At 38.1% G+C, this 13,852-nt stretch overlaps 2 protein-coding genes across 2 annotated transcripts; both read right to left on the bottom strand.

Annotated features, from left to right (window-relative positions):
* Positions 1–1,206: 1,206 nt before the first annotated feature.
* On the bottom strand, positions 1,207–6,207 carry LOC143879969 (proliferating cell nuclear antigen). The gene is made up of 4 exons (XM_077382708.1): positions 5,661–6,207; positions 2,857–3,009; positions 2,661–2,758; positions 1,207–1,646 (listed from the first exon to the last, which is right to left on the bottom strand). The coding sequence occupies exons 1-4, from the start codon at positions 5,977–5,979 to the stop codon at positions 1,416–1,418; spliced, it is 801 nt and encodes a 266-aa protein (XP_077238823.1). The 5' UTR covers positions 5,980–6,207; the 3' UTR covers positions 1,207–1,415.
* A 2,046-nt stretch (positions 6,208–8,253) lies between these two features.
* LOC143879971 (LIM domain-containing protein WLIM2b-like) lies at positions 8,254–13,343 on the bottom strand. Its single transcript, XM_077382709.1, has 6 exons — positions 13,111–13,343; positions 12,598–12,737; positions 9,898–9,997; positions 9,766–9,800; positions 9,540–9,629; positions 8,254–8,726 (listed from the first exon to the last, which is right to left on the bottom strand). Exons 2-6 carry the CDS (start codon positions 12,730–12,732, stop codon positions 8,517–8,519), a joined length of 570 nt encoding a protein of 189 aa, XP_077238824.1. The 5' UTR covers positions 12,733–12,737; positions 13,111–13,343; the 3' UTR covers positions 8,254–8,516.
* Between the last annotated feature and the right edge of the window lie 509 nt (positions 13,344–13,852).

Genomic DNA, 13,852 nt, shown 5'->3' with positions numbered 1-13,852 from the left:
GGTAGTCAGTCTCCTAGGATTTCATACCTATGAGACACCCCTCGTAGTCAATCTCCTAGGATTTTTCAACACTATATTGGCAATCAAACGAGAGGTTTTGCTGACATGGCACCCAGATGCCAAGCAAAACCCCTAAGCTATCCGGTCTTTTGTGCAACCAAACACCTAGGCAACCTAGTCTGGTTGGTGTTGGGGGTAGTTTCTGCTCGAATGATTGGCAGCTTCCGTCCAGTGCACCATACATATCAACAGCAATCACAATTACACTGCTAAATACTTGGCTCTTCATGGGCTGAATTGGCAATCATGCGAGCAGAAAAACATCCTCACCAACATCCTATTAGGACGGGTTTCACGCAACATCCTCACCACATCACCATTCAAACAAAGAAAAAAAAAGGCTTCGCACCCCATTAAAGGAGGGTATGTGGTGGCAGACTTAAACGTCAGTTCATGTTCCAGGGGTGCGATTTATCCTACAGGAGGAGCGAATTTATCATTGCCGAAAAAAAAATCCTCACCAGATCAACTGTATTAGCAAAGAAAAACAGAAACTAAGAAATTCTGAATCCATGTAGCTCTAATGGAATGAGGTATTTTTGTTAATGGGTCTGATGTTTTATGGGGAAGAAGACAATGGGAGTAACTGTGACAAACTTCAATGGTGCTGTTGCACATGATGTTGCCGTTTCTCTTTGTGATCCTTCTTCCTCATTTTTGAAGCCCTGGAAGATGTATAAAGAACAGGGCTCCTATCTCCTCAGCATCTTTCTACCTGTAGACCCTTTTCTGCTCCTATCTCCTCTAGATTTCCCATCTTCTGATTCCAAATGCTTCTTTGTTTCCTCCTTGATGGTGAGGACTAATCTTGGAGGGCCTGAGAGATTATGCAGCCTCATGATATCTGCCTCTACACCATCTTCGCTCTAAGGTTTCAGGTGGAAATCCATGCCAGGAGTGGAATGGCAATGAATCTGATCACTTGATTCACTTGGAATGGAAATATTATTCCATTAGAGGGGGTAATAACAAATTTCATAAGAACGATCAAAAGAAGAGGCAAGACACAATTAATCATGAAATTCGAAGAAACATACCTTCATAAGATCATCAATGCGAGGAACAAAAATAGCAAATCTGATTATACTCATGCCATTTCAATAGCTACAAAGTTGTAACAATTGTAAACAAACTAAGAGCCAAATAAACAGATCAAAATAAATTATACATCCATTTCATCTACCAAAAATATATCATCCAACAATGGCAACTACAAGATGGAAGGAAGAGGAATTTTACATAGCAGAATCAAAATGCTTAGAACTTCCTCTTCTAATTATAAATGAAAACCATACCTAAACCAAGATTAAAAAACATGCTTACAGGAGCCAAGCAAAAGAAACATTTTCATCTCTCTAGACCTGAGTCTTTGTATCTTCCTCTTCATCTTCGATCTTGGGTGCCAAGTAAAACCTGATATAACCCATGTCGGCGACCTTGTATTCGACGACAACAGGCAGCTCTGAAGACAAGCTTATGGTCACCGTGTTCGACAATGGAGTTGCTTTTGTGAAAGAATTCATGTACCTCAGAGCAAAGGTCAATGACACAGGCTCTTGCATCTCTATAACGGTTGCTTCCTCTGGCTGTTTTGCTCAAGAAAAAAGCAAAAAATTAAGTCAATGGCTTCCTGTTGTAACAACATTCCATTGACAATGCTTATCATTAGGGCTGCAACTTGCATTGTGTTTTACCTGACACTCATCGACCCAAATCAAAAAACCAGGGGTTGGGTTTTAAAACAATGGGTCTTGAGCTTGGTCGGGTTTCAAATTGAAACACTCGACCTATTCGCCAGTGGTTCTGGTTTAAAAGGAAAAAACTCGACCCGAGCTTTATCTCCATTATTTTATAGTTTATACTCTAGGGTTTATTAGAGGGATTCTAGACTGAAGGGCGTCCTTGTAAAAAAGGGGTGAAAGGGCGCCCTTATTGGCAGCACCTCACCATCCCCTTTGACTTTCCTCCCGCAGTGAGTGCAAGATGGGGACGTGCAGCCAATAAGGGTGCCCTTTCACCCCTTTTTCACAAGGGCGCCCTTCAGTCTAGAACCCCTCGGTTTATTAATGTACTTATAAAGCTATATTATACTTTTAGTAGCCTAAGAAATCTCCTTCGACTTATTAACTGATATGATTATGGTTAATTTAGAAGGATATTATCATAAATTGAAGGTATCTCAAAGAAAAAATTGAATAGGGTTGGCTCAGATTATCTTTTTTATTCATGTGTAAAAGTAGGAAATTATAGAAATATTTTTCTTTCCTTACTTTTTCAGAAAAATCCACCTGAGAATATATCATGTCACTTATTAAGTGAATAGAAGTCCCCTGTTTGTATGGCAGGAATTTTCTGAAAAAGTTTGCAAAGGAAAATATTTCTATAATTTCCTACCTTTACACATGAAACAAAAGATAATCTGAACCAAACCTATTCAATATTTTCTTTGAGATACCTTTAATTTATGATAATATCCCTCTAAATTAACCATAATCATATCATTTCCCTCTAAATTGTGGAAAGAAAAAAAAATCCATCAGAAATGGTTTTCTTGCAATCCAAACAGGGAAAGGAGCAAAGACTAGAAGAAGAAAACACACCTTGTCTACAGAAGTATTCTGCCTACAAACAATGTTTGCAGTCCCAATATCACCTCTTGTAGAGAACTTTACGCCTTCCTTTGTCACCGAAATTACAACTGTACCATAAACCACACGCACAAAAAAAAACCAGATAAATAAAGGTATATATAATATAAATGATAAGAGTAAAAATAAAACAGTAATAAGATCTTACCTGTATCTCCAATGGAGCTGAGATCCTTGCAAATTCTCGCAAATTCAGATGATGGCATCCGCACAATGGAATGATACTCTGCTTCTGGAATTCCGAGATGTTCACTATCAATGTCCATCAGCTTCATCTCAAAATCAGCAATCTTATCTTGACCTTTGAAAATTTAAAAAGAAAATGGAAAAGATGTAAATCAAAATTCCATTAGTAAATAAAATCTATGAAAGAGAAAACCAGATATCCCTCATGGATTCATCTAGCCTTCCTATAAACGAATTGGTGAAAAGTAAAACCATTTGCAGTAAACAGTACAGCAAGAGCTCCAAACTTTCTCAAGTGAATTTTCCTGCTCTGATAAAAAAGTAGAATAAACTAAAGTAATTTCCCCCTTGAAGTTAAATGAAAAGGACCCAGTTAGAAAAAACAGGATTTATCAAAGAACCAACTCTCTTTCATACATTTTTTGATAGCAACACAACTGAACAAACATCCAAACCAGAGGAGGGTAATAGTGAAGAAGATCATTCCGAGTATACGGCTCAAAACAGAGCAAGGAGGACAACTCGAAAACCAGTGTGGATGTCTGATTACAGCAGTAATTAGTGAGTAAGAATAGTTAATTAGTTAATCAAAAGTGAGGGTAAAAGAGTAAAATGTCAAGAGCTGACAGATATGTCAGACCGTTTGGATATTTCTTTATAAGTGGGAGCAATCAGAGTAGAAAAATGAAAAAAAAAAAAAAAAATTCTCTAACTTATTCTTCTCTTTTCTGCAACATTTCTTTTCTAGTTACTCTATTTTTAACTCTCTAGCTTCTAAGAGCTTATCATTGAGCTAGAAAAGAAATGTTGCAGAAGAGAGAAGAAGAAGTAGAAATATCTTTTTTTTTTTTTCATTTTTCTATTCTCTTATTGTTCCCACTTATATAAGGAATACCCTAACGGGCTGACATATCTGTCGGCTCTTGACATTTTACTCTTTTACCCTCACCTTTGAATAACTAATTAACTATTCTTACTCCCACTAATTACTGCTGTAATCAGACATCCACACTGGTTTTCGAGTTGTCCTCCTTGCTCTGTTTTGAGCCGTATACTTGGAATGATCTTCTTCACTATTACCCTCCTCTGGTTTGGATGTTTGTTCAGTTGTGTTGCTATCATTTCTGAACCGAAAAATGTTTATTTTTAATATTACTGAACTTAAAAATGTTGAAATATAAATGATTAAATAAGTAATCATCACAAAGAAAGGATTTTGTTCGTGAGAGGGGGTAGGGCCGTATGGGTTTGAAGGAAATATTTCTACTACATGTTCTACTACATGTTCTACTACTCTCTTGTTCTTATTAGCTATGGATTTGGAGGAGGAAGAAGACCGAATCTATCTAAAGAGGAATACTTGGAGATCGACAGGAAATTCAAGATTCTGAATAAACCAGCAGTCAATACTAATAAGACTGAATTTGGACAAATCTTTGATCGTGCTGATATCAATAAACAACCTGATTTTGATCGTCCATTACTCATGAATCATAAGATCAAGATGAGTCCATGTTTTCTTCCAAAAGGGATTGATGTTAAAAAAAGATTCATCATTAGATGTATCTTTAGAGAGAGAGCTCAGGGATGGAGGGTGTCCATTGGGAAAACTTCATATTAGAAGGATTAAAAAGGCAGTCTTAATAAGGGCTAAATATGTCACTAATTTTTCAAAAGGATATCAATCAAATGCTCAAACCCTTTAAATGCTGAAAAATGCGAACATTATCGTTTTGTGCTACAACCTATATATCGGGGCAAATTTTATGGAACAAGACCAAACCTTTATGCATGAAAACCAAAAACTATAGGCAATCATACTAGTGGTTCTAGAGTTTGGGTTCGAGATATAATACCAGGTGTCCAACACAACTCGCTAAATGTAGGATGGTCTGTAGATCATGAATTATATCAAGACTTTCACCCTCACCTTGTTTTGCAATGGACAAGGGATGACTTTGGTAAAACAGGTTGCCACAATCTCCTTTACCTAGGTTATATGCAAGTTTCCAGAGACACGCCCATAAGCGGTGTTTTTAAACATCCTTCAATCTATAATGGATCACAATATTACTATACACTCACAGTATACAAGGATCAACACTAGAGGTGAACCATGGGCTGAAATGGGGAGTGGCCATTTTGCAAGTGAATAATTTTAGCATCCATGTTACATTGGACATATTAAGCTTATGAATGAAAATGGCAATGCTCAGGATGTCAACCCTAGATCTCTTGAAACTATTCTGGACTATCCCAAATGCTACAATGTTTCGCGTGGTGCAAATTTTCATGTTGATATCCATGATTATGTATTAAGCATATAATACCTTGGGACTTTGCTAATAAACTAGTAATTGCTCCTACTCATATTGGTGCCTTCTATGCTTGTAGTCATTCTCAACTTGAAAAGGATAAATGCTGGAAAAAAAAAAGTATGTTATGCTCCTTCATGGAAGACCCTTATTGGGGAAAATGAATAAATAACACCATCTCTAACAGCTTAAGCTTTTTGAGTAATTGGTTGTTTCACAAAAAATACCATATCAAATTATATAAAAAAAAACCCAAATCAAACAAAAAAGAACCCAATTTCTTTCAATTGATAAACGAATGAAAAAAAAAATCAAATACCCACATCAACAAAAGGAGGATAAAACATGAAAAAAAAGAAGCCCAAGTTTCATCAATAGATTTTCTTCTACCTTGTGCAAAAAAAAAAAAAAATGAAAAAGAAAAAAAGATTAGAAAAAATGAAGAACATACTAGGGCTTTCGAACATGAAGGTGACGGTATCACTGCCATCATCAGCCTTGATAGTGATGATGTCATCATTACCGGCGCATTTTAGCATCTTGGACATGTTATTGAGGTTCATACCCATTGACAGATTTCTATCACAACGGTAGTGTTCAAAACCCTCCGATCTTAGGAGAAGGGAAACGAGTGCCACGTGGCTAGAATCCATGGCCTGGAGGGAAAATCCTGTGGCCGAACAATCAAAGTTAGCATCGGTGACAAGGTCTTTTATGGATTCTAGAACCTTCTTCAGCAGACTCCCTTGAACTATCCTAAACTCCAACATTTTGAAAGAAAACAGAGGGAAAATTGAAAGAAAACAGAGAGAAAAAGAGAGGAAGATGCGAGGAAGACAAAACGAGGGAAAGGAGGGGTGTATTTATAATGTTGAAATAACTTCTTTGTTGTGTGTTTAGCAGAGAATTGGCGGGAAATGGTTGTTTCCCGCCATTGTTTTTGGAGGGTTTTCGAGAGAGATGAGGAAAGCTAACTTGCGCCGCTAGGTAAAGGTCACTGAAACTTCTCTGACAATTCAAGTCTAGTGGTTTATTTTATGGAAAGGAGGTAATGCCAGATGGACGGTCTGGATCGCTGTCATTATACGAGATGGGTCTAGTACCACGTGTGTGGTGATGGGGGCCATTAATCTTATTGCTAATCTTTTTACCAACCGGATCGGATGATCCTAGCCCTCCTTTTAAGAGGTTGTCAAGCCATTGATTCTTTCCGGGGGGGCCAATCTTATAGATTAGATCAATGGTGTAGATCACAACAATCTGGAACTGTAATAAACTTTTGACAGCTGTTTAAATGATACAAGACAATATGAGTTAGTGCAATTACCAAAACAAGATAACTAGTGCTGATATCATACATGTTGGGGGCTGATATCTGCACTACTATATTTTGACAATGGCACTATTCAGTTATTGTCGAGGTTAATTTCCTTTGCATTTGAGAACTGGTATATTGCATTTGTAAAATTAGTTAGGAAGCGTGCGCCACATTTACAATTTATTATGAACTTATGGTATCCTACTGCAAATCCATCATAAAATTTTTAGTGGATTTGCTAGGCAATTTCGCTTCTGACTTTTGCACCTGAGAACAGCCAAATACAGCCTGACTTTTCAGCAGATTTTGTCCTATTGATTTAATTTACGTAAGGTGGCCGGTTGTCTCATGCAAAAGCCAGCCACGAATGGCTTTCTAAGAAATAGCCTAGCAAATCTCTTTTTTAGTAACCACAGTACAGTTTCATACCATTTCGATTGATAGGAAGGTGGCAATACTTTTGGCCATATTTAGATTGCTGGAAAGCATTTTTCTCGTAGACATTTTTGTTAGAGAAATTTGAGGATACTGTTGGTGATAGAAAACAGAAATTGTTGTTTCAAGGCGTGATTTCACTTTCCTTAAGACAAGATTCGCCCCCACCAGTAGTGTGCAAAGGGGATCCGCGAATTACCTTCAAGATACAATGAAGCCTAGTAGGGAAGCTTTACTAATGTTTGATGATGCCTCGCACTAGCGGAATCAAACCCGAAATGCCCTTCCGAAACTTCAAGCCTCAGAGAAATTTCTAGATATTTTGGTTCTGCAGAAGAACATTAAATAAAAAGAAAACAGTATGTAGAAATACTTGGGGATCAGATAGGAGTGTAGAAGAGAGTTTAAAGTATGTCAGAATTGCCAATTCGTTTCTGTAATGAAATGACCGAATTCTGCACATGTTATAGACCACCTGGTGTCTTTTCTGTGTGAAAAACACCTCTACAGGACATCTTTCCAGAAGTTTGAAATCTGATCGTTAGATCGCACCAATTTGATATTGAACGGTCCTGATCGATCTTAGACGTGACTGTTGGTTTGAGTAAAACCTCGCTCCAACCCCGTCATCGTTAGATCAACTATCTATGGTGCAGATCACACCCCCTTGGCTCTTGACCGTTGGGGGAAGGGACACTATGCGCCCTATAGCCCATTGCTTACGCTGAGCGCGCGCGTGTTCGAACGGTGCATTGCACCGTCCCGCGGGTCCAGCCATGGATTCAACCCAATGTGCAAACAAACAAGTAGTAGAAAATTGTAATGCTTTATAAGCGCTTCTCTTTCCTTTCTCTCATTCGGTACGAGACTATCTTTTCAACTACACTTCTACATCTTTTGTAAAAAGTAAATCTTTCCACGAAAACATTTTCTTTTTCCCAAACGCTATTAAGAAAACATTTTCCAAAAACACTAAAACATGGCAAAATATAAGATTTTGAAAATTCAAAATCACTAACAATTTTTTCCTAAGATTAATTTTGTTTCCGCAATTTAGAGGCAACGATATGGTTAACGCTTATTCAGAGGGATGTCATTCTAGATATAAAAAAATGAACTTCAGTGATTCCCAACTCTACAGTACATAAGGCTTATTCTCAGAACTAATCATTTAACATAGACGGAAGATTGACGGGAGTGGAATGGATAGCAAAAGGGTGTAGAACATCAAGCACCCTCCCCCAAAAACATTATATTGTTTGGTCTTCATCAAACACATCTCAACAGAAAATTTGAAGCAAACCAAATCATTATCACACTGGCTCACATTTGCATAAAAGGTAGCAAATGTCACACAAAATGCAGTATCACATGAATCAAGTAGAAAGTCTTATAGAGATGCTCTCACACAGCTGGGAAGAAACAAACCAGAGAATTAAGTTTGTCAATTCTCCAAACAAAAAACACAAAACAAACAAGGTGTGAATCGAGGAAAAATAAAAGCACACTGAAAAGGGTAATAACGTAGCCTGGAAAATAGGCAGAATGGGTTAGTCAGAGGTCTGGAACAGAAGCGGTTGTACGCTTGATTGAAGCGGACTTGATGAGATGGTTGTAGCTCCCTTTCTCCTTGAAAAGCTGAGAGAAATGGTGCTTGCAGTACAGAATTCCTTCTAGTGCTGCATAGTTCGAGGGAGAAATTGGGCATCCTCCGTGGGAGCATTTGAAACAGGACTTGTGATAGGCCTGGTTCTCAACTGTTACCTGACAAAATTCAGAAACAAACCCAGATTAGAACAGGTAAAAGCAATATGTATGCCCATAAAATCTTACACATATAAGAAATAGAACCATCAGATTTGATTCGTTCTCAATAGCCATGAGACGGTCATCTTTAGGGTGATCCTTTTGTCGACAGATGTTCCTACTACAGTCGTAGTAAATCCATTTTCTTCCCTATGAGTTCCAGTACCGATAAGAATTCTAGTTCTTACTGTTCATATGTTATAGTACACTAACTGTATCCAATTGGCGGAATCCAAATATGGTGTAGAAATAGAACTTTTATTTATTCTGAGAGCGAACTCTAGCCTAATATGAAGCGCACATATACAAGTTATGCCATGGAATGAAAGACAATTCCGAATCAGCTTGGTCTACAAACAAGGAAGCTATAATAGAGAAATGACATTTCCACCCCCTTAAAATCTCTGAAAGTTAATGATGACTAGAGACAACGTCGTCACTCAAATCCTGGCCCTTGAAACCTATTAAGAACCTGTTTCCTATTAGCATAAAAGACTTGAACATAGAAAGAAAGAGAAACAATATGTGTGGTTTTCTCCTTATGTATCTCTTTTAGTATCCCCTACATCAATTATAAAAATAGAAATGAAGTATCTACAGATTCTAGACATTAAACACAATTCATTAGAACTCACAAGTCATTACCATCTATAAGGTAGGCAGACAGAAGCGAAATCACAGTACTAGAAGCAAAGAACCCAACTATAAAAGCGCAACTCTGTCGACAAAATATGAGAAAAAGAACAGCAGTGGAGAGTTTTGGAAACCAACCTTTTCCAACGGATATGCTGTTTTACCACACGTGGCACATTTTTCTTGCGTTCCAGAAAACATGCTGGCAGCTTTGCTAGGCGACCTTGTCTGAAATTCACACATGGCATCAAGAATCAATGACAACATCATATCCGATGCCTGCATGATATATTTTTCCCAGCAAAAACCAAAAGCTTTTCTTGCCCTAAATTACAGATCAATAGTGGTGCAAGCACTAAATTACCAGTCCTGGAGATAACTTGTCAGCTAACTTTGCAGCTGCCATTAAGAGAAATATATTGTGCAATCAAACAGATGAGAATAAAGCTGATAAGAAATCAATGAAAAAACATCAAGATTCAATGAGAGGCCCTACTTGACGTAAAGCTCTTGTTGAAACTGCCTGTTTCCTTGAAGAGCTGTTCAAAATGAGGCTTGCAGTATAGAACACCTTCCAATGAAGAGTAATTGCTCAGCTGAAAACATATAAATATAAGATAATTAAATGGGCCTTTTGGCACTTTTTTTTTTTTAAAGTGACAACATTAAGGAACTCAAGAAGAAACCATAAAATGCACATCATGAGCATAATACATCACATCTTATAAGGTGTCTCAAGTAGCTAACAATAGAAAGGCACTGGCACACTCGGATTATAATGGATCGAAATGCCATGCTAAGCCTAAATCTACTCATACCCTCTTTTGAAAGATAGCCTGCTTCCTCCTTAGCTGACCACGGTGTAGACTTGAAAATTGGAGCAATGACCGTACAGAAGTCTAAAACTTCACTATGAAATTCGCTGATCTTTAAGGAACAGTGATGACTCTGACGACCAACAAATCACATCTCTTGCATTTCCCTCCACGAAAAATTGACAAGGATATGAGTAAGGATACTATTTCCGTAGCATTTAAATATACCTCTCCAATCAGCCAGAATAGGCCTTTATTATTTCATCAATGCATTCCTAGAAACTCACCCAACCCCTACCATGATGGGATTATGGATTACCATTGAGATTTCACTGAAATTTAGCTTCAATTACGGATGGCGGAAACCATCTCGGCTTAGACTTTCAAACCGAACTCATACTAAATGCAACTGTTCTCCATTTCTAAGAATAACATCTATAGATAAGCGCCTCATATTCATCTTCTCAGCCGCCCACCTTATCAAGTCTATCACACGACGTACTCCCCTCTTTGAAAATACTATTGTTCCTCCTCCCTCATAAATTCTACCCCACTGCGTAAGGCACCAAAGGCTCTTCCCATTTTCCCCAAATGGTCCGGCATTCCATTTTGTAACACCAGGACCGACTGAAAACCCAATCCATTCCAAAACCAAGACAGTATTGCCCTCATACCTTGTGGCAAATTGACAGCAAAGCAAAAGATAATACAATGACTCCTCCTCCCTGTATAACATACATACTTGCTAGTTACTAGCCAAAACCTGTTCGTTTAACCACCCACATGTGTTTACCTTGCCTGTTGTCATTGTCAAACAAAAAGCCACCACCCTTGGTGGAGCCAAACAGACCCATACTTCGATAAAACCTGAAGAGATCAAGGGCTAGCTCTAGAGAAAGAAATGAAGAAGGAGAGTACTGGGGAACTCCTCGAACAGTCGCAGCTTGTTTGATTGAGGAGGCCCTGCTCCCTTCAATCATCTACAATCTTTATCACTTTGCCTTGTATTGTCAGTATAGAGGGTGTCAATAGCAATTTAAGGGTCGTGCAGAGTGTGGTCTAACAATTTATTTTCTTAGGATTTTTCTAGGGACGTTCTACTGAATTTACTCAATGATTTACGAGCTCAAGGGATGCAAGACCTTTGAACTAAGGACTTTTGAGACATTTCGGGTATACGCGAGGTGTCACGATCTAATTGACGAGAAGAATGGGGCTTGGGCTATTTTAATCTAGACTCGTCCTACACGTCTAATCAGAACCTAACTTAGGAAGATGAGGATCAGGACAACCTATGGTGGCAAAAGGGGGAAGATGGGGGTGTGGGAAGGGGGTCAGGTATAACGAGGGTAATAATGAAAGTAATAAGGCATATATATCTTATAACTAAGAGGGTATGGGAGGTCTAAAGGTATACCTATGTAATACAAAGTTCAATATTGCAACGGTAGTGCTAGAAAGGTAGGATAAATTCAAGATAAAAAGACTGCTAGGAAAAAAGGTGGGGGGACTTTGGTGAAGTTGCAGTTATCAAGGGACCTGTGATACAATCCCTCCAATATTCGGTTATCTAAGATGACCAGAGTCGATGATTGGGCATATGCAACGATGTGGAGACATTAATAAACTTATAGGCTGATCAGACGTGATCTAGCTGCACCAATTTCTCCACATTGTTGAATATGCCCAATCAATGACTCTGGTCATCTTAGATCACCGAATATTGGAGGGATTGTATCACATGTCCCTTGATTCCTGCAACATCGCCAAATGTTCTATTTTTTTATTTTTTTGGAATGGTAGCAACTGGTACCATTAAAAAAAATCAAGGCCCAACTGGTTGAGAACTAGGAGTCCATATCCAAAATTCCAAACACATCGATCCATCATTCTTTATGCTAAACGAAACATAAGAAAACTAATAGTTACTTACTTTTACCATTTAAAAAAAAATGGCTAATAGTTACTTCCCCTGTACCTAGCTCTTTTAGGGTAAATGAAATGCAAGACAACTACTTTCCGTTCATCTCAGCAGTTGTCTCTGTGATTTGAATCAGAACAAAACAGTGATAAACCTCTTCTCTCTTAGTCCTTACCGATAAAGTTACTGACCCTCCATTAAGTCTAGAAAAAGTCAAAGGAAAACGTGTGAGAGACTACAACTCATTTTATCAGTTTTCTGTAGTTCTCGCTTCTCGAAACATCCAACATCAGCAATAAGCCTCTCCTCTCTAATTTCTAAGACATGCTATAGAAATTCATGAAAATTTTACTTCAAGCTGATAATTAAACTACAACCAAACACATTGTCTGCATTTTCCAATCTCATAGAAAGACGAAGACGAAAGTAAAAAAATAAAAAAAAAGAAACAAAAGCATACCTTTAGGGTTCCTTTGCAGTGATTACACTTGAAGCAGGCCTTATGGTAAGAAACCCCATCAGCATTCAACTGATCGACCACATACACAGTCTTATCACAAGCCTTACACTTCTGTTGAGTACCGCTGAATGCCATTTGCCCTAACAATTTTCCAACCAACTACAATCTAATCAAACACGAAGAAAATCGACTCAAACACATAAATCAAAAGGAGAATCCCTAAAATCCCCAATCTTTCACCAAAATAGACTCCTCGACAACCTAATCTGCTCAGATCCTTCAAACGAGCGATAGTGAGAGGGAAATTACAGGAATGTGAGATTACAATCGATTCAGCTGAAATTAAACGAAGATTTTTAAGCTTAAAAAGATCGGATCTAACATAGATCGCCCCTTCCGAAACTTTTTTTCCCGAGATCCGATTGGAGAAAGACAAAAATAGAGGGAGAAACTGAAGGAAATGCTTCTGAAAATGTAAAAACAGCTTCTGTTTTGCCGATCAAAGAGCCGGACCTCAAAAAACGAAGATCTTTGAAGCTACGAACTTCTCAGAGCTGAATCTATCATCGATCAGGCCACTAGAAAGAAGATGAAAAAGATAAAGAGCGAGGGGAGGTTAGGGTTTTGAGGTTTTTCAGGGCGAAAAAGAAGAAGAAAGGAGGGATTTTGAGCTTTATGCAGCGAGCGGAGGCCGCGAAATAAAAATAACGGGAATTAGCGAACGGAAGTGATATAGTTTCTCCCTTTTCTTACTTGGGACAGTCTACTTTAATGTATTTATGACCACTCTTGTAGAGTAGATGGGGCTGTCTCAAGTAAGAAAAGCGACAAATATACTATTTCAGCGAAAGGGAAAGATGGAATAAGTGACGATGATTATTTATTATTACTAGGAGACAAAAACAGAGAAGAGTAATAAATGTCTCCGTTGGATAAAGAAAACGGAAATGATTTATTCGCACCTTTTCCTAATTTCGGTCTCGGAATGCGTTTTGGTCCTCTCACAGAAATTCCGAAATTTAAGGGGATTTGCTAAGCTCCATCGCAAAAGGGCTTTCGCGGCTGGTTTGTAGCATGTCAGACCAGCCACCTCATGAATGGAGTCTACAGCTTTTGTCTTCATTAGCGAGGTGGCTGGTCTGATGTGCGACAGAGACCAGCCTCAAAAACCCTTTTTTTATGGACGCTAGCAATTCCCTTTATTTAATACACAATTTCGGCTAAAATTACCGAAATTTCGGGAAATATTATTTAA

The sequence above is a fragment of the Tasmannia lanceolata genome, unplaced genomic scaffold, assembly GCF_043159265.1.
Source record: "Tasmannia lanceolata isolate RefF3 unplaced genomic scaffold, GAP_Taslan_0.1 ptg000006l, whole genome shotgun sequence".
NCBI classification, from domain to species: Eukaryota; Viridiplantae; Streptophyta; class Magnoliopsida; order Canellales; family Winteraceae; genus Tasmannia; species Tasmannia lanceolata.
This window is presented reverse-complemented; position numbering and strand designations above follow the sequence as displayed.

What these genes read in the sequence shown, in the direction of transcription:
- LOC143879969 (XM_077382708.1), bottom strand. Translation starts at nt 5,979, where the DNA reads ATGTTGGAGTTTAGGATAGTTCAAGGGAGTCTGCTGAAGAAGGTTCTA. An exon ending in CAGCTCCATTGGAGATACAG is followed by an intron (nt 2,759 to 2,856) that starts GTAAGATCTTAT and finishes TTTATGGTACAG; the next exon opens with TTGTAATTTCGGTGACAAAG. An exon ending in AGAATACTTCTGTAGACAAG is followed by an intron (nt 1,647 to 2,660) that starts GTGTGTTTTCTT and finishes TGAGCAAAACAG; the next exon opens with CCAGAGGAAGCAACCGTTAT.
- LOC143879971 (XM_077382709.1), bottom strand. Translation starts at nt 12,732, where the DNA reads ATGGCATTCAGCGGTACTCAACAGAAGTGTAAGGCTTGTGATAAGACT. An exon ending in ACTGCAAAGGAACCCTAAAG is followed by an intron (nt 9,998 to 12,597) that starts GTATGCTTTTGT and finishes ATATGTTTTCAG; the next exon opens with CTGAGCAATTACTCTTCATT. An exon ending in CAGCATATCCGTTGGAAAAG is followed by an intron (nt 8,727 to 9,539) that starts GTTGGTTTCCAA and finishes GAATTTTGTCAG; the next exon opens with GTAACAGTTGAGAACCAGGC.